The following is a 24,644-nucleotide window of genomic DNA, read 5'->3' as shown; positions in this document are numbered from 1 at the left end:
ATTAAAAATGTACATACTAACAATACTGACTATGTCATTCCTACTAGTGGAAGAAGCCAGCCAAAATCTGGTCTCAAGTTGGAAAGTGAGAAGTTTTTACTTTTTTGTGAAACACAAGGTGGTTTTGCTCCAACCAAATGTCCAGAGGTATAAAGCATGCTTCCAGCGTTGTCTAAGCAACCTGGAAGTAGCCGGGATTGCAAAGCACAGCAATTTTAAAATTCTGAGTTATGCACGTACATATTGGCCCCTAATCCAGAATGCCCATGCCCCAAGAACATTTTTAAAATCGACATGTCAATCTCTCCATGACATCAGACCAGACATATCTTTTTCTTGAATTGTGCAGCATGTGCACATGGGAGGAATTCCTTTATTTGATCTTTTAGATCTCCTTAGATTTGGCCCTGGTTTTATAGATGTTACATCTCTTTCCATCTAATTATCATTGACATGCTATGTTGTTCTCTGAAAAGAAACATCATTAACATCTGCATCTTCTTCTTGTAGTTCATTATCACTGGCAGCTGTGATTGTCTCTGATTGCATGTCAGCATCATCAGCCTGTTGCTTGGTATTCCCTTCTTGCGCTCTTACTGGGTAGAGCCATGTGCCATTTGTGGATCTTATTTTGGTTATTTCAAATCCAAGACTTAGTGATTCATTTTTGCCTGAGCAATGCTTTTAAAATCGACCTGTATATATGTAGAATTCATATATATTTTTACTTACTACTATTATTTATCATTTATAAAGCACTACTAGATGTACACAGTGCTGTACAGATACACACAAGAGACAGTCCCTATTCCATGGCGCTTACAATATTGTCAAAACAAACATACATGAGAAACAAACAAGAGTCAATGGGAAGTGTTTATTGTTGAGAAGTGGGTAGGGTTTAAAAACAGCCTCAAAAAGGCTTCTGCTGGTTTCCTTGTGGCCCAGATGGACCAAAACCATTTTGCTGTTCCTGTCACCTCCCTTCCCGTTATGGCCTGCAGACCCGAAAATTAGCTGTTGTGCACCCTCCTCCCCCCTCCACTGACTCCCTAGCAGCCCGACCAGTAGGAGAATGGAGCTGGCAGCATGAACTTTGAACTTCCTCCTCCTGCCTCTGGCTCTGCTCCTTCTCATGCAGGTCAAAAGTTAATGTGCATAGGAGAGGAGCCCTCTTCAAGTGCCCTCCCTCTCTTATCGGACTGCAGTGGGGGAGGGGGATTGGAAAGAGAGGAAGAGAAAGCGACTGTAAGGGGGGTTTGGAAGGGAGAGAAGGGAGAGAAGGGAGAGAAGGAAAAGATGAAAGGTGAGAAGTTGGGCATTAGGGGAAGGAGAGGAATGGAAGGTGAGAGGGCTTGGAAGGAGGAGAAGGGAAGGATGGACAGGAAGGTGTTGGAAGGGAAGGTAGAAGGTGGGGGAGTTGCAAGGGGAGAAAGGGAAGATTAAAACATGAGGAAGTGGAAGGGGAAATATGGAAAATGAGATAGGGTCAGGTGTTGGAAGGTGAGGGAGAGGAAGGCAAGGATGGAACGTAAGGGATGGTAGGGTGAATATCTATCTATTTATTTATTTATTTATTTATAAACATTTATTACCTGCCCTTCCTACATTCAGAGTGAGGTACAATTTGAACATACACAATCAAGGATGTTACATAATTCTTCAGTAATGGGGAGCACCAAATGAGCATAAGGGAGTTCACTCTATCAAGACAGGGGGGCTAGCAGAATGGTCAGTGGTCGGTTAAGTAGCATTCACCGATGAGAGACCTGTCGGGGGTAATCTATTTCTTTATCTTTTATGTAATTTATTGTTTTAATATGTGTCTTCAAATCAATTATGAATGTATTGTTGTAACCTGCCTTAAAGTTTGGAGGATGGGGCTATAAATACTTTTAAATACATACTTTTAAATAAATACATTTAGGTTTGGGAATGCTTTTTTGAAGAGGAAAGTTTTTAGGGCTATTTTTCTAAAATATTCTTTCTCGGGTATATCTTTCTTCCTTTGGTAGGCTGTTCCATAGGAGTGGCCCTGCAGAGAATGTGCATTCTTTTGTTTCCTCAAGGTGTGTAAGTTTAGGAGATGGTACATCTAGTAGCATTAAGTTTGTAGATCTGAGGGGGAAGGAGGGCGTATGGATTTTTATTATTGAGGAGATCCATGGGAAGTATATAGATTGTGAATCGAGGAGTAGATGATCATGGTGAGCTTGTACTGTATATGGTAAATGATTGGGAGCCAGTACAGTGATCTGAGTACAGGAGAGATATGTTCGTGGATGGGAGTGCTAGTAAGGAGTCGTGCTACCGAGGTTTGTATAATTTGCCTTGGATGCGTCACGTATAAAGGTAGACCTGCTAGGAGGAAGTTGCAGTAGTCTATACCAGAGAATAGTAGAGATTGGAGGACCAATTGGAAATCAGAGTGTTCAGGAAGGGGCTTAAGGTGTTGGAGTAAGTGTAGTTTGTGGAAAGAGTTGTTGGTAATGGTTCTTATTTGGTTGCACATAGAGAGAGAGAGGGGTCAATTATAACGCCAAGAATGCATACACTTTGGGAGATAGTGATGGAATGGGAATCAAAAGAGAAATTGTTGGTGTGTTATCGACAGGATAGCGTGAAAGAATAATGATTTCCGTTTTAAAGATGTTGAGGGCAGTAAGGGCCCATGTTTCTTTCAGAAGTTAAAAGAATTGAATAACATCGGCATAAATTTTATAGTGAACTCCAAGGTCATCAAGGGTGCGGCATAATGGAGTTAGGTAAAGGTTGAAGGAATAGAAGGGGGCAGGCAGAAGGCAAAGGGAAGGATGGAAGTTGAGGTTCTAAGTTGATGAAGGGGAGGGGGAGGATGGAAGTTGAGAGAGGAGGAGGTGGAAAGGTGAGGGATGGGAGGCAGAGAATGATTTGGAAGTTTCAGAGATCAAGAATGGAGGCAGCTGTTGAAAGAAAGGACAAGGCTCAGATAGCTGGAGATAGTAAAGACTGCAAACTAACGAGATGAGATTGGTAGAGAAGGGGGAATAGAAGGAAAGGTGTAGCATTATGATAGGGAGAACTGGAGGTGGAAGAAGAAGAGATAAAATCTAGCTATAAGTTGTAGTAAGGTAAAGAGAGAAATGGAAAAAAATGATATGACAGGGAAAGAGCAGAGAAGTAGGGAAGGAGCTGAAGAACACAGGAGGAACGTGAACAAACAGAAATAGGAGACTTTGGAAAAGGCGATGACCAAAATATTTGAAAATTATCCAGCAACAAAGGTAGAAAAAAGCATTTTATTTTCTGTTTAGTAAATAGAATATGTGAACTTTGGAATTTTTGTCTCATGATATCTTTTTGTTTTGCACAGCATAGGACAGTGATGGTGAATTTCAGTCCTCGAGTGCCACAAACGGGCCAGGTTTTCAGGATATCTACAATATGTATGCAACTCTTTCTCATGCATATTCATTGTAGATATCCTGAAAATCTGGCCTGTTTGTGGCACTCCAGGATAAGGTTCTGATGGCATATCTATATAGTCAGGTAGACATAGGGACCAAAACAAAGAATGGGTCTCCCCATCTGAGTCTGCTGGATACTTCCAAAAAAACCAGATTGGTTACTATCTGTAACAAGATGCTGGGCTCAATGGAGAATTGGTATGACTCAACATGGCACTGTTTCTATTTCTGTTTTAACTTATTGAGGTCAATATTTAAAAGAAATGTCTGTATAACTGTAAAGTTAGCCGAACAATGCTGAGATTTGAAATTCCCACCCCTCCCTCTCACTGGTGGAATTTTGTCAAGGTAAGTCATTACCCAACTAAAAATTAGCCATATAAAGAAAGGAAGGGCAGGGGACCATGTTGGGGGCGTGGATAAAATATATCCAGCTAGTGCTGACATTCAGTATTAGCTGGATAAACTTAGCTGAGTAAGACTGGTTAGAGAAAATGCTGTCTTAAATGTAGACAGATAGCTTACTTTACCCAAGTAAAGTTATCCTAGTATCTTTAACAGACCTGGCTAAGTTCTGCTGAATATCCCCAAAAAGTTACCCAGATAACTTTATCTGGTTATATTTTTGTTCACTGGATTACTGAATATTGAACTCCTTATGACCTTATATATTTTAGTTACCTATTTTAAATGAGATAAATAGAATTAGAAAAATGAGAATTAAAAATTGAAGATGAAGCATTAATGCTTTATATTGTTTGAGTTTAGAATATAATAATGTTTCTGGCAATGAAAGAGTCATGGTTTGAATTTTGATACATGGCCACATGACACAGTGTCAGTTGTATTAAGCACACTGCTCACTTTCTCCTTATTATTATATAATTGGGAAATAATGGCCCAGCAACTTATACTGTATATTTCATTCACCAATACAAATAAGCAACAAAGCACAATGGGCCGGATTTTAATAGCTACGCGCGGGTGTAGATTTGTGCGCGCAAACCAGCACGCACAAATCTACGCCCGATTTTATAAAATGCACGCGCAGCTGTGTGCATGTTATAAAATCCGGGGTCAGCGTGCGCGAGGGGGTACACACTAGTGCGCTTTGCGCGCACCGAGCCCTAGGGAAGCCCCGATGGCTTTTCCCTTTCCTTCGGCCCCCCCCCCCACCTTCCCTCCCTTCCCCTATCTAACCCACCCCCCAGCCCTACCTAAATCCCCCCCACCTTTATTTTATAAATTGTGCCTGCCTCCGAGCAGGCGTAGATTGCATGTGCCGGTCAACGGCCGTCCCGCGATCCCAGGCACAGCGGCAAATGGCCGCTGTGGCTGGAGGCTCCGGCCAGACCCCTACCTGCCCTGGATTTCCCCGCCCATGCCCCGCCCATTTTTCGAGCCCCAGGACATACGCGCGTCCCGGGGCTTTACGCGCACCGCCAGGCCTTTTGAAAATAGGCCCGTCGTGCGTAACCCCCCCCCCCCTACGTGCGTAAATCTGCCCGGATTTATGCACGTCGGCTTTGAAAATCTGCCCCAATAGGTCTTACCTGGTATTAAAAACCAACAAAATCTATTTAAACTAAAATAATTCAGATGAAGTCACATAGTCAAAATCTGTATCCTGTATGATAAAGCATTTATGGTGCACTGATACTAAATGGAGGCCTGCCCTGTGTATGTGCAACAAATGGATTAGGGCACAGCATTTTCTTAAAAGCATTACGAAAACTAGCATGGCACAGAGGATAGAGGAAAGGATTAATAGAAGAATTGAGCCACAAAAGCCAAAATGTCGTTTCATACCAGTAATCATACACACAGGTTCCCTTACAGGCTGCACGGACAATCATGAGTAATGTGTATGGTGCCCAGCAAATGCCAAAAATGCCTACAATTATAGCAAGGGATTTTGCTATTTGTTTGTCTCTGAGCAATTTTGACATGGGCTTCGTTTTCTGTGGTACAGAATGTTTGTCTTGGAACATGACGGAACAACTTCTGGAAGGTTCTGACTTCACATCACCATGTGATTGTTTCTGTATCCTTGCAGAACTAGACTGTGTCACCAAGTCAAGAGATTTTCCATCAGTCTGAGCAGCTACGAATATTTTTGTAAAAGTGCAACACTTGAGTTTGTGATCATCCTTTCCTGAAGGCAAAGCCATTGATCTTATGGTTAAAGTGCTAAGCCTCTGTTGTTTGCGTTTTTGTAAGTTCCAGTAGATGCATAGGTTGAAATAAGACACAGAGATGATTGGAGTGAAGAATTCAAAGACTGAAGCACAGAGCAGGAAGTACCAGTTGGAGTTAAACTCTGCATAGCACTGACCATTGACTACCACACTGCCACCTACCACATACTCCCAGACTACAATTGCTGGTCCATAGAGTAAGAATGCAAAGGTCCACACAGCAATCATTTTGGCAATGGCCTTTGAGGTCATCCCTTGTTGCATTCTGTAAGCCACCTTCAAAAATATAGAAAAAAAAGTATGATCCTCGTCTCAGCTGAAATGCAAAGCAGTATATTAATAGTATTACCAGGAAATAAAACAACACCTAGGAAATAAAAAATAATAACTCAACACCTCCTCCCCCCCCCCCCCCCCACAAGCCAGATGACATACAATATTTCCAATACTGTTCAAACTAGTACTAACATTGAATAAATTAAATATAAAACAGGAATACTCATTGCAGCCTTAGACAAAACAGATGGTATTTCATACAAAAAAATAATAATAATAATAATTGCCAATAATTAAAACTGCTATTCCTTTATAAGTTCTTAATGCACTTTTAATTCCTGGTATCACTTCCAATCATTGGGGTGAATTTTCAAATTTACGCATGTAAAATTAGCACATATGCACATAAATAGCTTGCATTTGCATACATGCTATTTTAAAAACTTCAAAAATATCTGCGCATTTTCAGTCTCATGCCCACATTTATGCGTGGAAATAGGAGCGGTCTACTGGTGTTCTGGGGCCAAGAGCTATGCCCACAAGTTGATATTTTATAAGAAACATGTACATTTGTCAAGTTATTCGTGGGAATTTTACACCTGCTAATTATCTTGCGCAATTGATATCAGACTCGTCTATTGTTTACGCTTGGCTGGATGGGAGGTCTGGATGAAATGGGAGGAGTTCAGAGTGAAGAACTAGGAGGGTCTTGATGACCTGGAGGAGGACTGGGTGAACTGGAGGAGATTTTAGTAAACTGGTGATTTCGATTACGCGCTCATGTTTTTAAAATATACCAACTTCCACACGCTAACAGGGGTTTACACAAGCAAGGCGTGATTTTTCCCGCATGTACAACATACATTCATATCTTTTTTAAAAAGGTAGGAAAAGTACACACATTCAATGCATTGAAATATACGTATTTTATAATCTGCGTGTATCTTACACATGCAGGTTATAAAATACTGTCATATATCTCCGCATGGCCATATACATGTAGTTCTTTGAAAGTTAACCTTACTGTGTTTAAGTGTATTCTTATGATTGTATGACTGTAAAATTCCTATCACTAGTATACAGAATATATAAATCATATTCTACTTCCCTTTTCCCGTTAATATAAAGTAATTTATGTAATGTTGGTATGATTCGATTCTGCTCGTCAAGTTGAAAAAGAAGGGCATTCATAAACCTACAGGGTATTTTGCTTGTTATTTGCCCCAACGGTATTCTTCCTGTGCTTTCGGGCCTACAGCTCAGTCAGAACTAGGGCTAGGATCCTGGTGGCATGAGTATTCATTCACAAATACCTAGGGATTTTTTCCCTCAATTTTATATTCTCTCCCTTCCTTTGTCTGTTCATTACAGTGATGGTCTTGGGCTGGGAGCTTTAGACCAGGGCTCCTTCTAGAACCTTTATTCATGGACCCTGAATCCAGCCACTAGGTGCTACCCTTGAGAGATGACCATGACTCCCTCCCACCTGGAAGCTGTGAACACTCCCTCCATAGTATCCCCAGCCCCAGCTGAGCCAGGAAACAGAAACTTGACAAGGGATCAAACCAGGAACCTTCTGTGAAACACCAGATTGGCCTTCTCAAGCCCATGTTACTTTGGTAATGCTTTCTTATTTCTAATATGTACAATTCTTAAATAAATTACATTGTTTTCTATCAAGCCTCAAGGTTGGTTTACAATATTTGCATAGAAAAGCATGTATAAATTCTCAAAAAAAATTAATAATTGTTCTGTCCCCAGCAGTGGGTACATGTTTGTATCTGACTATATTGCAGTTTAACTGTGTTTAGTGCAGTCCTCCCTTCTGAGGATTCTTAATACTGAAACACTGTTTGTAACCTATGATGAAAATCTGTGAGCCTTTGTCTTTAAGAGGCCCCCTCCCCCCTCCACTTTCTCTCACCATCGGGAGAGCTTGAATCCCATTCAATCTAAGTTAAGTTTTCCAGGGTGCCTTATAGGTTCAAAGGACTGCCCTTCATGTTCCCCCTGTGTTACATGGTTCTTAGGCTCACTTCCATTGGACCCTGTCCCCTGCCTCTAGCTTGTGGAGGCTTTTCCTTGGGCAGCTCTCGAGGAGAGTCAGTTGCTCCATGCTTGCCTCTGAGTAGCAGTGTTCCATGTTACCCCCCCCCCTTAAACGGACTAGGTTTCACCTTCCCTCTTATCACCTTCTTCTAAAGACTAAATCAGCCTCATATTCCTTTCATCCTCTCAGCCTTGAACACAAGAAACTCCATTCTCCCTTCTCCTACCTTATCTCCAGTTACCAAAGATTCTTGCCTGGGGCTTGCATCTGAAGTGCAACAATTGTGAGTAAAAATTTACTTGTACAATAAACAATTTCAGACTTACAGAATCTTTGTCATGAGGACTGATTGGGGGGAAAGTTTAGCTGCCTGGGTAATAAAACACAAATGTTTTATTTGAGCCAGAATAGTGAAACCCATAACAAACAGGAAGATAGTGAAAACTAACAAATAAAGAACTGAATAATTGTGAAGACTTCATTAAGAAATAATAGAAGGTTCTGAATAAGAAGTTGGTGAAAAGTGTGGACTTGAATTGAGTAAAAAAAAAAAAAAAAGGCTGAATTTAAGCTGAGCACACACAGCATTGGGTATCAAGATTGGAAAGACAGTGACTGTGAAGGTGTGCTGTGCCCTTCCCCCATTCCTTTGTCACAAGCTTTGCTACCGAAGGTGTGCTGTACCCTTCCCCCATTCCTTTGTTATATATTTTGCTATTGAAGGCTGCCATAGATACCAGATCTCTGCTGACTCTAACGGACAGGGAGCAGAAAGTAATCACCCAGAGACAAACTTTTCTGAGGTATTAGCTAGCTCTTGTCCTCTTACTTCTAAAACAATTCAGCAGCACATCCCCCCTAACTCAGTGACTGAAAGAAGTATTTGCTGATGAGAGAGGGATATGGCTGAAGCAGCAGCACAGAAAGACACCTTAAAACAGCTAACTTAAACCATTGAATTAAGAGATGACACAGAGCAAAAGGGAGAGGATATTGAAAGAAAGGATGAAAGCAGTAAACTGAAGAGATTATGTAAACTATCAGAGAAAGCTATGGAGAGATATGAGACGAGCAGATAAGAGCATAAGCACAAGATAGAAAGGGAGTGGCATAGTGTTGAACAGGAAAAGGAGAAGGTCTCAAAAAACCCTGTCAACCTTAAGCACCATATAGAGCAGCTGAAGCTTTATTTCCAAACCTATCAGCTCATCATAGCAGAATATCTCAAGTAAACATGAATTAACACTGCAGAAAGCCTTGAAGAAAAAGGCCACCAGCAGAATTTTAGACCAAATACAACCAGAGAATGGTAATGGATTACCACTAACAGTGGCCAGAAGCAGCGATTCAATAAGTGAGATTGACTCTCAGCACTCTTGCACCTCTAAGTATACAACAAAGTCCCCAAGGTCACACGGGTCAAGATCCTCAAACCGTTCTCATCTCAGCACAGCTGCCATCCAAAAGAAAGAAGAGTCTCAAGCAGCCATGATACGCATGCAGTTTGCTGAACAAGAAGAAGCCCTTAAAATGGAAAGGCTCAGAATAGAAAAAAAGCAACAGAAGGTTGCTGCTACAGCTGCCGCTGAAGCACGCAGAAAGGATATTGCCTTGGACATGTTGTGACAGAAAGGAAAGGCAGCAGCCCTTGAAGCTGAAGCTAAGGTATTTGATGTGGCCCTAGACCAAGACAGTGGGAAGGACCCACTCAGATCCAAGGCCCAGCAGGATACGGCTCAGCGGACCCTTGAGTATGTCACGGCTCACCCTTCAACACATGCCAGCACCAAAACACCGCCTCCCTCAGAGAAACCCTCGTATCTTGGGAGGACACTCTCCCCCTCACAAATGGCTGTCTTGACCGAAGAAATCGGACCTGAAATGCAAAATGCCATGAATACTAAACGCCGTTGCAGTGATCCACCGGCTCTGAATCACACGGATGCATTGCAATTAACTCATGCGCCAGGCACACGCCCCAAGGAAAACACTTCAGCGCAACCATGGATCCCAGCATCCCATGGGGATTGGAAACGAGAAAGAACCAGGCAACTACACTCAGGAAGGGCTCCATTTGAATACCCTGTGCCTAAACAGGAGACAATTGATCAACCGCATCCTGAGCCAATGTACAACAAAAGTGATGCACACAGTCAGCCACAGGACACCCACCAAGACCTACTGTTGCGTCCGTCAGGCTCAGATGACTTCGCCCAACATGCCTCACCTTTCTCTCAGCTTTCTCCACCAGCCTCAGGAGAATGGCATCCGTGGCGTCCCCTTGCCTCACCCTCCGGCTTCCCCGGAGCAGCTCTGGCACGGCATTCGGACATCTTGACCTGAGGCCTCCTAGGGCACACGCGCGTGCACGTCCCTAACTTTGTTGCAGTGTTAGCACGAACCTCGGGGGCGGGAACCCTTGGAGATCTTGGGACCCTTTCCGCATGCCCCTGTGCCCAAGAGCTGACCTGGATGGGGGCTGCATGGGAGTAAATAGTGATTTTGCACACATAAATCAGTAGTCTGAAAATGTCTTCCCTCAATATGCACATTTTTTCTCCTTTGAAAACTAGTGCAAAATGCTGCTATAAGTAAAAAGGAAGTCAGTTTGAAAATTAGCCCCTAGATGTCCACAGACAGTTCCACCACCCACCCTGCATTTAATCACAGTATATCAGCTACCAGATGCTTTAGCCAGCAATGAAAATTCAAGTCTGTCACAGCCATTTGAAGAAGGTCACCTATTCTTCAGTTTCTGAAGCAAAACCACCATGATAAAATGTCACTCTTCTCTACCTTGTCTCTGTAGTTATCCATGGGAAGTTTCAGCATGAAGATCCCTAGTTCTTCCTTCATTTTCCTTGTCGGATTCTTTCACTGCTTATTGGCAGCAATTGTTTGTAAATATTTGCATATATTCAGTGCCACTTAGCTGTATAAGTAGGGACTTGAGCGGCTAAGTAGCAGCAGGCGAATTTACGCGCGCAGGGCATTTAAAATCCGGCCATTAGAGAATAGCCACTGCCTTTAGCAAGGGTAACATGGAATAGACTTAGTTTTTGGGTACTTGCCAGGTTCTTATGACCTGGATTGGCCACTGTTGGAAACAGGATGCTGGGCTTGATGGACCCTTGGTCTGACCCAGTATGGCATTTTCTTATGTTCTTATGTTCTTATCTGATCCTGTGTACTTATCCGACCAAGTATTTATCCAGCTAAATGATGAGCGAGATGGTAGCGTAACTAGGAGGAGCTACTTATCTGGCTAATTAAGCTGGATAAGTAGTGTTATTGAGACTGATCCAGCTAAGTTATCCAGCTAACTTTAGGCCTGCTCAATAAGTTAAAAGTTATCTGAATCATTGAATATCCCAGCTAAGATTATCTGGCTGACTTACCTAGCCAGATAACTTTTGAAGATGGACCCCTGTGTTTAAGGTATTATGAAAATGATGACTAATGCTGCAATTTTCTGTTTGCATTCCTCAGTTTGATGTCTTTTTTTGCATGCCTTTCCTAGCCAAGTTCATCCAGTTGTTTACATCTAGGGTTGCCGACTTGCTCCAGATTTTCAGGGCAGGCTGATCCAGCCCTGGTTTTACTTCCCTGCAAGCAGGTACTTATAGTCTTGCTTTTCTTAGGGAATACAATAGGGAAATCAGAATAAGTCCCAGCATGCAATGGGGTAAAACCAGAAAATTTGGAGCCAGTTGGCAACCCTATTTACATTGGATGAGAGATAGAGCAAATAATGACAAAAAAATGAAAACAAACCAAAGGACAATTTATAGTAATATTGCAGTTGAATAAATGCATGAAAATAGTGAATAGGAAGAGTAATTTGGAAGCTATCCTTGTGGATGAAATAGTATTTTACTGAGGAAATGGGCTTTTTGAAAATATCCCTCTCTGAGTCCGGTAAACTTACACAGAGCGGCTAGTTAAGTCAACCGGATAAACTTATCTGGCTAACTTAACCAGAATATCCAGTCGCCCAGCAGCACCACTAAATATATCTGGTTATGTGAAAGTTAGCCGGATATGTATAGGCAGCTAACTTTAGACCAGCCCTACAACACGGCCAGCTAACTCCAAACCTATCTGGCTATTCTGCTCCTCTCTGGAATGCCTTCCTCCCGCCCCAGGAACACCCCTGATTTATCCAGCTAAATTCTAGCCAGATAACTTGTTACCGGCTAGAATTTAGCCAGATCAACCATGTACTAGCGCGGTTAAGCCATTTAGATGGCTAACTTTTCAGTTATCCTTCTAAATGGCTTTTGAATATCATTCTCATGTAGAGCTACTACATATAGAGCTCTACCCACAGTGAGAAGAGATGTTTCCCAGGGCGGGGGCGACTTGACCTTACACACATCCCTTTGAATTTTCCAAAGTGTGCCTGTATTCTATCTCAGGAAAACTACACGCAAACAGTAGCAAGTATAAATATGTGCAGGTAGTTTTTTTCCTAAAATTTATTTCAAAGTAAAACTATGTGGGTGCTTTCACTTTGAAAACTGGTACAAAGTCCAAGGGTAAAAAGTATCTGAGATATTTGCACCAATGCATGCAGTTGGAAAAGTACCCCTAGTGTGGACAATTTTCAAATTGTTCACAATGGGATGAAGTCTGTGCGTACTTTTAACTCTCAGACACTGCACTAGTTTTCCAAGGGAAAGCACACACATATGTAAGGCTGTTTAAGCCTTCACTATAGGTGAACGTATGGAAGATTCCAGCCATGTGAAGTTTCAGGAGTGTAGAGTATTTTTTCATTGACTTTCCAGGTCCATTCCAAACTGAGTGAGTCTCTGTCTAAAATCTAGAGGAGTTGACACACAGAGAGAGATTATTAGAATGGTGACTGTACCCCAGGTAACTTGGGGACTTGGATCCCATTATTCAGCAACCAACTAAGACACTATGGGGTAGATTTTCTAACCTGCGCACGCGGGGTACATTTGTGCACGCTACCCGATGTGCACAAATGTACACCCGATTTTATAACATACGCGCGATGTAAGTCCTTATATGGACAATGATGTCGGCACTTGCTAGCGAAGAGGATGTCCTTCGGCCATTTTTGTTTATCCTATTATTGACAGCTATTCTCTTGAAAGAAAAAACAAAAGGATAAAAAAACAAAAATGGCCGAAGGACATCCCCTTCGCTAGCAAGTGCCAACATCATTGTCCATATAAGGACTTACATCAAAATGGCCGCCAGACGCCGACGTCATTGCCCATATTAGGATCTCACCATTTTTGGAAGTACTCCGTCACTTCCCATTGATCCACTCAGTCAATGGATTCCCTTTAAATATGGCGTTTTGGCAGTGGCATCGCTGTCAAAAAAGACGCGGACAAGAAAACCAAAGCAAGTTTTACAACCGCTTGGTGGATGTAAGTTTTTGAAGAGGTTTGACTTCCGGCTATAAGTTATTCTCATTCCCTTCCTTTCTATCATGCTTCAATGTGTGCAACTTTTTTACTAAGAGTGCGATTATATCGTTGTTGTTGCAGTTTAAACAAAACAATCCGTGTCATCAGCACGCAACGCTGACCACATCAAAGAGATTTAGTAAGTGTTTTCCCATCATGAAGCCATATATTTAATTGCTAGCAATAATACAGTATTAACAGGCTCGCTCACATCTTTATTTTTGTTTCACTTAGAGGACTAATCTAAGCTGGTATCATCTACACATAATTATGTCTTCCTGAAGCTCCCTGAAGAAAGAGTTTTTTTACTCTGAAACCCTGCAGAGTTGGAGGATCCACTTCAGGACTACAACAAAGAAATAAGTGCACATTATGGGGTAGATCTTAAAAAAAATACGCGCGCGCGGCTACGCACGTATCTTTTAAAATCCGGGGTCAGCGCGCACAAGTATGCGCAAAATCGGCAGCCTGCGCGCGCCGAGATGCACAGCCTGCCTCCGTTCCCTCCGCATCCCCTCACCTTCCCCTCCCTTCCCCTATCTAACCCACCCCCCAACCCTACCTAAATCCCCCCCTACCTTTGTTGTACAAGTTACGCCTGCTTGAAGCAGGCGTAACTTGTGCGCGCCGCCTCGTCATCCCCTGGCACAGGCCGCAGTGCCGGGGGACTCGGGACTGCCCTCCCAGCCCGCCCCCGAAGCATTGCCACGCCCCTGGACCCACCTCGAACCGCCCCCTGGCCCGGACACACCCCCGGACATGTCCCCGGTCTTCTGACCCGCCCCGGACATGCCCCCTCCCGCCCCTTTTACGAAGCCCCGGGACTTATGCACATCCTGGGGCTTTACGCACTCCGTCGGCCTATGCAAAATAGGTGCGCCGGCGCGCGAGTGCCCTGCGCATGTAAATCCGGAAGGATTTACGCGCGCAGGGCTTTTAAAATGTACCTCATATGTTTTTTAACTGTGCACTATCTTGAGATATTTGCAGCCACAGCTAAGATAGCCACAACGAGGACTGTAACAAAAAATAACAAAAAATGACCAATGATTAAGCTGGATATTGTGCTTTAAGGCTTTATCAAAAGAGCCATCTGCACCATAAATACCAGGTCCCTGTGCTTTAATAGGCTTTATCAAATAGCCATTTGCACTGGAGACAGTATATGATGGTCATTTGTAACCACATTATTTGATGTAACAAGAGCCGTTATAGCAGAATATTTGTTTTATTGTGGTACCCAAACATAGCAGGTAAATTGCATTTAGAAATACATATGAGCATGCATTTTATATGGTCTCAAACCCATGCAGGCAACCGCCTATTGGTATGTACCATGCAGCTTTCTCAGTGCATGCTCATTACATTCCAACATCTTACGAGGAAAATATAAGCAACATTATTATTTTACTCAATTCTATAAAATGATGTTAATTAAGTCACAAGAAGTTAAAGGGACTTAGGAATACATAGAAATTTAGTAAACAAGACAGCTCTAGAACCCAGGAATCCTTACTGACTCCCAGCACTATACTCCATGTAAAAAATCATACCAGTGATGGCCAACCCCATTAAAGACTTTTCACGGTTCCAGCACAATGGCCAGGCTGAATTGTTATCAGAAAACATGTACTACTTACAGCTTGAGTAACTGAGAGAAATCGATCATAACTGATGAGGACGATGTTAAACGTTGAACATGTACCCATAACATAGTCTGAAACTAACCAGAACTTACAGAGGCCTCTCCCAAACAACCACTTTCCCGTCAGAATGTAAGGGATATATATTGGAATACAGATGGCACCTAGGGAAACAATTCATACAAAATTCATTTTGGTAAAAGAAAAAAGCTGTACTACAACAACAAGGAAACATATGAACATTTCATGATGACTGGTTTCCTTTGGTACAGAAAGTTTCACATGATTATGACAATATTCATTACGTGAGTTTTTGTATAATAAGCCGATCATTAAATATTAAAGATGTTTTTCCCTCTTGGAAACTAGAAAAGAAATGGAATCAACTGGTGGTCACTGGTTCTAATCAATAGCTTGGCAACTTTAAAAATATTTGATGACATCACAATATATTCTGATGTCCCTAAGCTTTCAAAAGAAAAAGGTCTGTTTCCTTATAAGGAATATAAGAAGAATAGAGTATAAGTGTTGGCACATAGAGCCTGCTTTTAAATCTTAAATTTAAGTTCTCTGTGATCATAGCCTAGTTAATTTTAACCATTTTACTAGAATAACTATATTTCCTGAAGCCTTTGATTTGACCTGTATGTGTGCTTTAACTAGATTGTAAGCTCCTTGGAGCAGGGACATATGTGCATATGTAGAATGCTGCATACATCTCGTAGCACTACAGAAATTATAAACAGTAGAAGTAAGAGAGAGGACACGAAAATTGTGATAGGTATTCTGTAGTACAAATTTGAATGTACACAAATAAAGGTTAACCAACAAAAAAATATATAAGCTGATAACTTTTTCTTGGACAAACTTAACACATTTCTTGATTAACGGGTAAATGTGAATCTGTTATTTACTCTTTCAGATAATAGAAGGACTAGGGGGGCACTCCATGAAGTTAGCAAGTAGCACATTGAAAACAAATTGGAGAAAATTATTTTTTACTCAATACACAATTAAGCTCTGGAATTTGTTCACAGAGGATGCGGTTAGGGCAGTTAGTGTAGCTGGGCTTAAAAAAGGTTTGGATAAGTTCTTGGAGGAGAAGTCCATTAACATTGGTAGCTTGCACCTTCGCGTCCACCCCCGCCCCCCTCCGATTCTCGGTTCCCCTTCACATATTACCAACATACCACTCAGACTCCAATTTTGGTGTAAACAAGGCCGCAGCATTTATTAACATTAACGTAAATACATTACCGGTACCCGAGTCGTTGGTGCGTTTAACCATATTGCAATCCGGGCTTCAATGCAGGCGTCCGCCGTGTTAAGCCAGTCCGCCACCATCTTTCCGGCCCCCCGCTGTGTCAGAGCCACAGGGCCATTCCTCCGGGCAGCCCACGCCCAACTATACGCACTTTTCCTTCCCCGAGGACTTTTGGTTTGCCCTCACCGTGTCCTCAAGGTCCCCATCTTCCTGCCGACTCAGGTACCCCCGCCATCAATTAGCTGCGACAAATTGATACATTCTCATCATCTACTTCCTAACATCAACTTCTAACTATCGATCCCTTTCACCCTTGCTCGGCCTTTCCCCCTTTAGGTAATCTCCCCTTGCTTAGTTGGGTGGGTGGGTGAAACGCGAGCGCTGGCCGGAAAAGAGGCCGGGCCCAGCGCTCGCCGTGGCTTTTGGGACCCCCTAGTCTCGCGATCGCCGCGAGGCTGACGTCACACGCTATGACGTGCCGGCGTCGCCGTGCTGCGCGCGTCATCGCCGACCCTCCCCCTCACCAGGGGGGGGCCCGATCCGCGCCGTCGCGATGGCCAGGTGAGTCGGGGAAATGTGGGGGGGGGGGGCCTCCCTCTCCGGCAAGCGCCAGGTTAAGGGGGGCCCTCCCCGCATGCCGCGTGTCTGCCCCTTTTTAATTGCTATTAATCAAATTGACTTAGGGAAAAGCCACTGCTATTACTGGCATTAGAAGCATGGGATCTACTTAATGTTTTGGGTACTTGCCAGGTACTTGTAACCTGAAGTGGCCACTGTTGGAAACAGGATACTGGGCTTGATGGACTCTCGGTCTGACCCAGTATGGCAACGTCTTATGTTATTATGTAATTTTCGGAAGCTGACACTCACTTCCTTGGGTTAGAATAGAATGAACAAAAAAATTTAAAAAGGATGAATGGATCAAAGATATGAGAGATGAGCAGATATGGAAATCTTCATGTAAAGTAAGTTACCCTATAGGAAACTGAACTCAAAAAAGTCAAGGTAGAAATATTCATAACTCCTACTCATAAACAGCAAGTCAGCTATCTGAGCTACCAAGGAGTGCTCAGAGCTGCAATCATTCCACCAACATTGGTTGTGCTTTCTAATTTCAGTTTCAGAAAACTCTATTCACAACTTCTTTGATTTATAAGCTTATGAATCAAAGTGGAGAATGTCTCACAGTGTATGAAATATAGCCATTGAAGTGGACTTGTGGAAATTAAATTAAAAACTACTGACCTAGAGAAAAATAAATATTCAGCTTGGCACTAGGACAGCTGAAGGGGATTGGCAAAAGATTATGGAAGTCTTCCACTTCTTAATCACTACTTCAAATCCTACTCAGGTCTGTGGTAATCAAAAGTCACTACCTTCTCTAAGCTATCTGGTGGCCTGTGGGAAACAAGTTGCTGGTTTCATTCCATTTCCCATTGTCAAAGGTGTTACAAGGTACTTAAAAGACTTGGGGGCTGATGCAAAATCACACATGGTAAAACGGGCTCTCATATTGAGCACCCATTTTCCTAACACTTGCTGGCGTGGCCAATGTTCGCATACCAATTTTACTCCCCAGCAAACAAAACAAACAAATACACTGGAGTTAGTATCTTATTTAAGCAAGGGTGCGATTATATTATCAAATCTCTTGTTGCAGATGATTGTGGACGCTATTTACTGGTTAAATTTGAATATCGAGGAGAGATGTTTTCTCTATTGAATATTTATGCTCCCAATACTAATCAACACATCTTTTTTGCATCCATCAACCAGCTACTCTCCAAGGAGGGAGATGGCACTCTAATAATACTGGGTGACTTTAATCTAACACTATACCCACATGTAGACAACACTGGAGGAGGTAATATGGGAACGGGGAAGCCTAGGAAGCGGCTTAGATCTCTTATCTCTAAATGGGACCTTGTTGATGAATGGCGACAGAAGAACCCACAAACTAAAAACTTTACTTTCTTCTCCCCAACATATCACACATACTCACGGATCGATTATTATTTGATAGACAAATTGTTATTGGGAGGGTTACAGGGGCGTTTATTAATTCTATTACATGGTCTGATCATGCCTTGATAGGTCTGGATCTGGGGGTCCACACTGCGGGCCAAGGTTTCCCTCCCTGGAAAATGAATGATTCCCTATTGCTAGATGACACTTATTGCAAACACCTAGTAGAGGATATAACATCATACTTTACCATCAATGAAGGTGATCCTAGGATCCTATGGGACTGTATGAAGGCAGTGGTGAGGGGACACTTGATTTCAAGAGGCTCACACATTAAAAAACAAAAGCAAAAGCAGAAACAAACCTTACAAGCAGGCCGATACAGAAAAACACGCGGGAGAGCTGGCGAGTGCCCGGTCTACCAGTGCGCGCACAGGCCACTCTCCTGGGCGCGCAATTCAGGAGGGTGGCCTATGCAAATTAGGGCCCGCGATAAAAAGAGGCACTAGGGACACTAGCACGTCCCTAGAGCCTCCTTTTTGACAGGAGCGGCAGTTGTCAGTGGGTTTGACAGCTGACGCTCAATTTTGCCGGCGTCTGTTCTCAAACCCGCTGACAGCCACGTGTTCGGAAAACAGACACCGGCATAATTGAGCGTCCATCTTCCGACCCGTGGGTCACGGGCCAATTTTTAATTTTTTTTTTTTAATTTTTACTTTTTTTTTCACTCTTGGGGCCTCTGACTTAATATTGCTATGATATTAAGTCGGAGGGTGTACAGAAAAGCAGTTTTTTCTGCTTTTCTGTACTCTTCCCCGGCGCCGGCAGAAATTAACGCCAGCCTTTGGGCAGGTGTTAATTTCTGAAAGTAAAATGTGCGGCTTGGCTGCACATTTTACTTTCTGTATCGCGCGGGAATAACTAATAGGGCCATCAACATGCATTTGCATTTTGCGGGCGCTATTAGTTTTGGGGGGGTTGAATGCGCGTTTTTGACGCGCTATTACCCCTTACTGTATAAGGGGTAAAGCTAGCACGTCAAAAACGCGCGTCCAAACCTGGGTTAACAGTACGCTCCACCGGAGCGCACTGTACTGTATCAGCCGGAGCGCACTGTACTGTATCAGCCTGTAATTGATATAGCAAGGCTGTCGGAAATCCATAGACGAACCCTAGCAAAATCCACCTATGCTAAATTACAGAAAGCCAGAGAAGAACTTCAAAATATTGCAGACTCAGAACTGAGAGACAAACTCTAATAACACAGGAAAAATTTGAATGGGGCAACCGGGCAGGGAAGCTTCTCGCTCGTTATTTGAAAAATAAAACAGACCCAATCTCAAATTGTTGAGATCCGCAGCGGGGATGGAAGAATGCTCACTTCCCCTCCTGACATCAGACACTGCTTCCAACAATTCTATGGTGATCTTTACAATGACAATACGTCCATCTGTCCGGAGCACATTGACTCCTATCTACAAGATATAGAATTTCCCTGCCTGACGGAGAAAGAGCGAGCATATCTAGAGCAAGAGATATCTCAGGATGAAATCCTAGAGGCTATAAATTGTCTAAAATCTAACAAAGCCCCAGGGCTCAATGGCTACACCCCCTTATTTTATAAAAAAAATTGTCCACAGCCCTAGTGGTCCCCATACAGATGTTTTTTAACCACCTAAGAGAAGGGAACGCCTTGGGGGAGGGTGCTAACATAGCAGGAATCACTATTTTAGGCAAACCAGGGAGGGATCTATCCAAATGCGCATCCTACCACCCAATTTCCCTCATTAATATAGATTTAAAGCTGCTAGCTAAAATCATGGCGACTCGCCTCAATAAAATCTTAGCCAGACTAGTGCATTCGGATCAAGCAGGATTTATTCCTGGCAGAATGGCAGCTGACAACATCCGAAAGATAGTAGACTTGATTTGGTGGGTGAGGGATCGGGATATTCTGACAGTCTTGTTATCGGTAGATGCTGAGAAGGCCTTCGATATGGTCCACTGGCCATTTTTATTTAGTGTACTGCGGAAAGGGAATTTTGGACCATACTTTTTGAACTGTCTACAGCAATTATATACTGATCCCAGGGCCCGGGTGAAGGTTAATGGTGCATATTCCAAGACCTTTCCGATTAAAAGGGGGACGAGACAGGGATGCCCTTATCCCCACTATTATTTGCTTTATTTTGAGAACCCCTAGCTATTAAAGTTTGCAGTAATGTTCAGATACATGGCATTAAAATTAAGGATAATGAATACAAGACGGCTTCAAATGAAACGTTGAAAAATCTGAAATATTAAATGTCTCGGCTACTGCAGAAGAGCAGCCAGGACTTCTGGCTTCTGACCCGGCTTCGCTCTTGGACTCCGACTTTGGCTTCTTCTTCACCTCAAGTATCCGGTACTTGCTGGCCCAGAGGATTCTCCTAAGTCCCAGCGGCTCGGGCTCTCACGGGCTCCTCCCGGGGGGGCCGCGGGGTTCCGAGGGTGAAGACTCTCCAGCTACCTGGGCGCAGCCGTCCTTCGTCCATCTCTTCAGCCGCAGGCCGAATCCTTGGTCACATAGGATCCCACCTAAGTCCAAGAGGTCCGGGTCCCTACGGACTCCTCCTGGGGGGACCTCGGAATTCCAGTGGTGAAGCCTCATCCGAGCCTCTTCTGTGCCGCCTTCCGGTTGTGACGCTTACTGTGGTCCTCCACAGCATACCATCCACTGTCTCAGCCGGCCCAAGGGTCCATGACCGTAACAGTTTGCAAGGCCATGGACCCGGCGGATCCTGCAGGCTTAAAAGCCATCCCGGGTATTGCCCAGAAGCTGCAACAGCAGCAAACCTGCCTCAACTCCCTGATGGCGACAGTGCAGGGACTAGCCAACCACGTCGGCGGAGCTATGGCTGCCAGTTCCTCGGTACCCGGAGCTGGGACAAATTTCGGATCTACCGCACCCATACAGATGCCAGTACCTTCGCGGTTTTCAAGAGACGGGAACCTTTGCCAAGGGTTCCTGAACCAGCATTATATTCGATTCAACCTCCTTCCACTTCAGTTCCCAACAGACTGGGTCAAGACAAGTTTCATTATCTCTCTGTTGGACTGGAGACCCCTGGCATGGGCCTCTAACCTCAGGGAGCACCAGGACTCCCGCCTGGACAACTTGGTGTAATTCGTCACTGCCTTCAGACGGGTATTTGATGAGTCCTCCCGCAAACCCACTGCCGCATCAGAACTGCTCCAGCTGCGTCAGGGCAACCGCCCTTTGTTGGAACATGCTGTGGACTTCCAGACTCTTGCCGCTGAGTTGAACTGGGGAAGTGACAGCTTGGACGGTATCTTTTTGGAGAGTCTCTCCCCAAGACTCCAGGATGAATTAGCGGCCAGAGACCTCCCAAATGACTTGCACAATCTCATTGATCTAGCGGGCCGCGTGGACTGCCGCATCCAACGCCGGTTCCGGGAGAAGTCGGCTCCTAGACCCAGGACCTGTGGAACCACTCTGTCCCGAAGCGGGAGTTCCCCGTCTGTCTCTCCAGACACCGAACCCATGCAGGTGGGTTGGGGACCTATCTCCCAAGAGGAAAGAAGAAGACGCCTGTCTCTGGACCTATGCCTGTACTGCAGTGGCAAGGGCCACTTTCTTGCCTGTTGTAGCGAGCATCAGGGAAACGCTCGGACCTAGGGACAGTCAGGGAGCTAACCCTAGGTCATACCACCTCAGACTCCCCATGCATTGTACCGGTGACCTTACTTCTCCCTGATGGGGAGTTTGATACGCAAGCCCTGATCGACTCGGGAGCCAGTGGGAACTTCATACTTAAAGATTTAGTTCAGCAACTCCAGATTGGGGTCCAACCCCAACGACCCCTCTCTGTGTGTCCTCCATTCAGGGGAAACTCCTCCCAGGCACCATCGCTACCTGTACCAAGCTCCTCACGTGACGCACTGGCATTCTGCATCAGAAGGAGATTCCTTCCTCGTCCTAGAAAAGTCCATGCATCCGGTCATCCTGGGCCTACCTTGGCTTTGGAAGAACTCGCCTGTAATCTCGTGGGATTCCCTCCAGGTGGCATCCTGGGGACCATCGTGCTTTGACTCCTGCCTGGCCGCGGTTCCTCGGCCTCCGATACCTCTCCTAATGGCTTCCTTGGCCCTGCCTTTGCACTACCAAGACTTCCACAATGTCTTCTCCAAAGAGAAGGCCGAGATCCTTCCGGAGCATCGCCCCTTCGACTGTGCGATCATTTTGCTCCCGGGTACCACACCGCCCCGGGGATGGGTATACCCGGTGTCCCTTCTGGAGACACAAGCTATGTCTGCCTATATCCGTGAGAACCTGGACCGAGGATTCATTCAGCCCTCCAATTCCCCGGCTTGAGCCGAGTTCTTCTTCGTAGCGAAGAAGGATGGGTCCCTCCGACCCTGCATAGATTACCGGGGCTTGAACAGCATCACGCGGCAGGATTGGTATCCGTTACCTTTGATTCCTGAACTCCTCGACCGCCTGCAGGGAGCCAAGGTATTTACCGAGCTGGACCTTCGTGGGGCGTACAACCTAGTGCGCATCCATCCCGGAGATGAGTGGAAGACCGCTTTTAACACAAGGGATGGCCACTATGAATACCTGGTCATGCCCTTCGGCCTTTGCAATGCCCTGGCAGTCTTTCAGAACCTCATGAATGAGGTTCTGAGGGAGATGCTACATACGTCCGTAATTGTCTACCTTGACGATGTCCTAATATATTCCAGGGACTTAGGAACGCATCGTCAAGATGTCCGCCAAGTACTGCAGAAGTTGCGAGAGAATCGTCTCTAAGCGAAACTTGAGAAATGCCAATTCGAGCAAGAATCACTACCCTTCTTGGGGTATATCGTATCCTCTACAGGGTTCTGCATGGACCCGGACAAGGTTGTTGCCATCAAGGATTGGCCTCAACCGGTGGGAGTTAAGGCACTCCAGCAGTTCCTCGGCTTTGCCAATTTTTATCGGCAATTCATTCCCCATTATTCCCAGATGGTGGCTCCACTGACGGCCCTCACCAGGAAGGGGGCCGATGCCAAGAACTGGCCGCCCACGACCATGCGAGCATTTCAGGAATTAAAAAATGCATTCCTCCAGGACACTTGCCTTCGCCACCCAGACCCCCAACGCCAGTTCCTCGTAGAGGTCGACGCTTCTGACATAGCCATCGGGGCCGTGCTAAGCCAACTATCTGCTGGAGGCAAATCCCTGCTGTGTTCATACTACTCACGTAAATTCACGCCCACAGAGAGGAACTACGGCATCGGTGATAAGGAGCTGTTGGCCATCAAGCTAGCTTTCGAAGAATGGCGCCAATGGTTAGAGGGGGCCCAACATCCGATAATCGTCTACACTGACCATAAGAACCTTGAATATCTGTGCCATGCCCAGCGTCTTAATCCACAGCAGGCACGCTGGTCACTCTTCTTCAGCCGATTCAACTTTACCCTCCGTTACCAAACAGCGGCCAAGAACGTACGGGTGGATGCTCTCTCCCGTACGACGGAGACTGAAGATACCACCAACCCGCCTCAGTACTTTTTGGACCCAGCCAAAGTCCTGCTGGCTGCTTCCGAGGTGGCTCCCGTGGGTAAGACTGTGGTACCCTCTTGTTCCCGCAGGAAAGTCTTAGAGTGGGCCCACTAGTCACTGACCACCGGACACCCAGGAATTGCCAGGACTCTAGAACTTCTGACCGAGTTCTATTGGTGGCCGCAGGTCAAGAAGGATGCACAACACTATGTCCAGTCATGTCCTACCTGCGCCCGGCAGAAACCTCTGCACGGACGCCCCTGGGGGCTCCTGCAGCCACTACCCATTCCCACGAAGCCCTGGACTCACCTGTCCACAGATTTTATTGTGGATTTGCTGGTTTCCGACGGAAAGACCGTGATCTGGGTCACGGTAGACCATTTCTCGAAAATGGCCCACTTCGTGCCTCTTGCCAAACTGCCTTCAGCGCCAGAGTTGGCTAGCCTCTTCACACAGCACGTCTTCCGACTACATGGCCTCCTTTCGCACATTACCTCAGACCGTGGCCCACAGTTTACGGCGAAGTATTGGAGGTCCCTCTGCAGGATGTTCGGGGTGCGGCTGGACCTCACAACCACCTTCCACCCTCAGGCCAATGGCCAGGCCGAATGGACCAACCGAACTCTGAAGGCCTTCCTCCGGGCCTTTGTCAGAGATCTGCAAAATGACTGGGTCACCTTATTACCTTGGGTGGAGTTTTCATATAACTGCCACAAGCACTCTGCAACTGACCTGTCCCCGTTTCAGTTGGTCTATGGAAAGAGCCCTAGGCCTCCATTGCCTCTGCCACTGACAATACCCTCGCCT

The 24,644-nt window shown here is 44.9% G+C and overlaps 1 protein-coding gene across 1 annotated transcript in view; it reads right to left on the bottom strand.

Annotated features, from left to right (window-relative positions):
- Positions 1-5,089: 5,089 nt before the first annotated feature.
- The window catches only part of LOC115083363 (histamine H3 receptor-like), a 64,553-nt gene continuing 44,998 nt past the window's right edge, over positions 5,090-24,644 (bottom strand). Inside the window, exons 3-5 of the mRNA XM_029587162.1 lie at positions 15,055-15,221; positions 5,593-5,920; positions 5,090-5,478 (exon numbers count right to left, since the gene is read on the bottom strand). Of these exons, the coding sequence (XP_029443022.1) occupies positions 5,090-5,478; positions 5,593-5,920; positions 15,055-15,221 (884 nt within the window). The remainder of the gene's footprint in view (positions 5,479-5,592; positions 5,921-15,054; positions 15,222-24,644) is intronic.

The sequence above is a fragment of the Rhinatrema bivittatum genome, chromosome 2 (genome assembly GCF_901001135.1).
Source record: "Rhinatrema bivittatum chromosome 2, aRhiBiv1.1, whole genome shotgun sequence".
Lineage (NCBI taxonomy): Eukaryota > Metazoa > Chordata > Amphibia > Gymnophiona > Rhinatrematidae > Rhinatrema > Rhinatrema bivittatum.
This window is presented reverse-complemented; position numbering and strand designations above follow the sequence as displayed.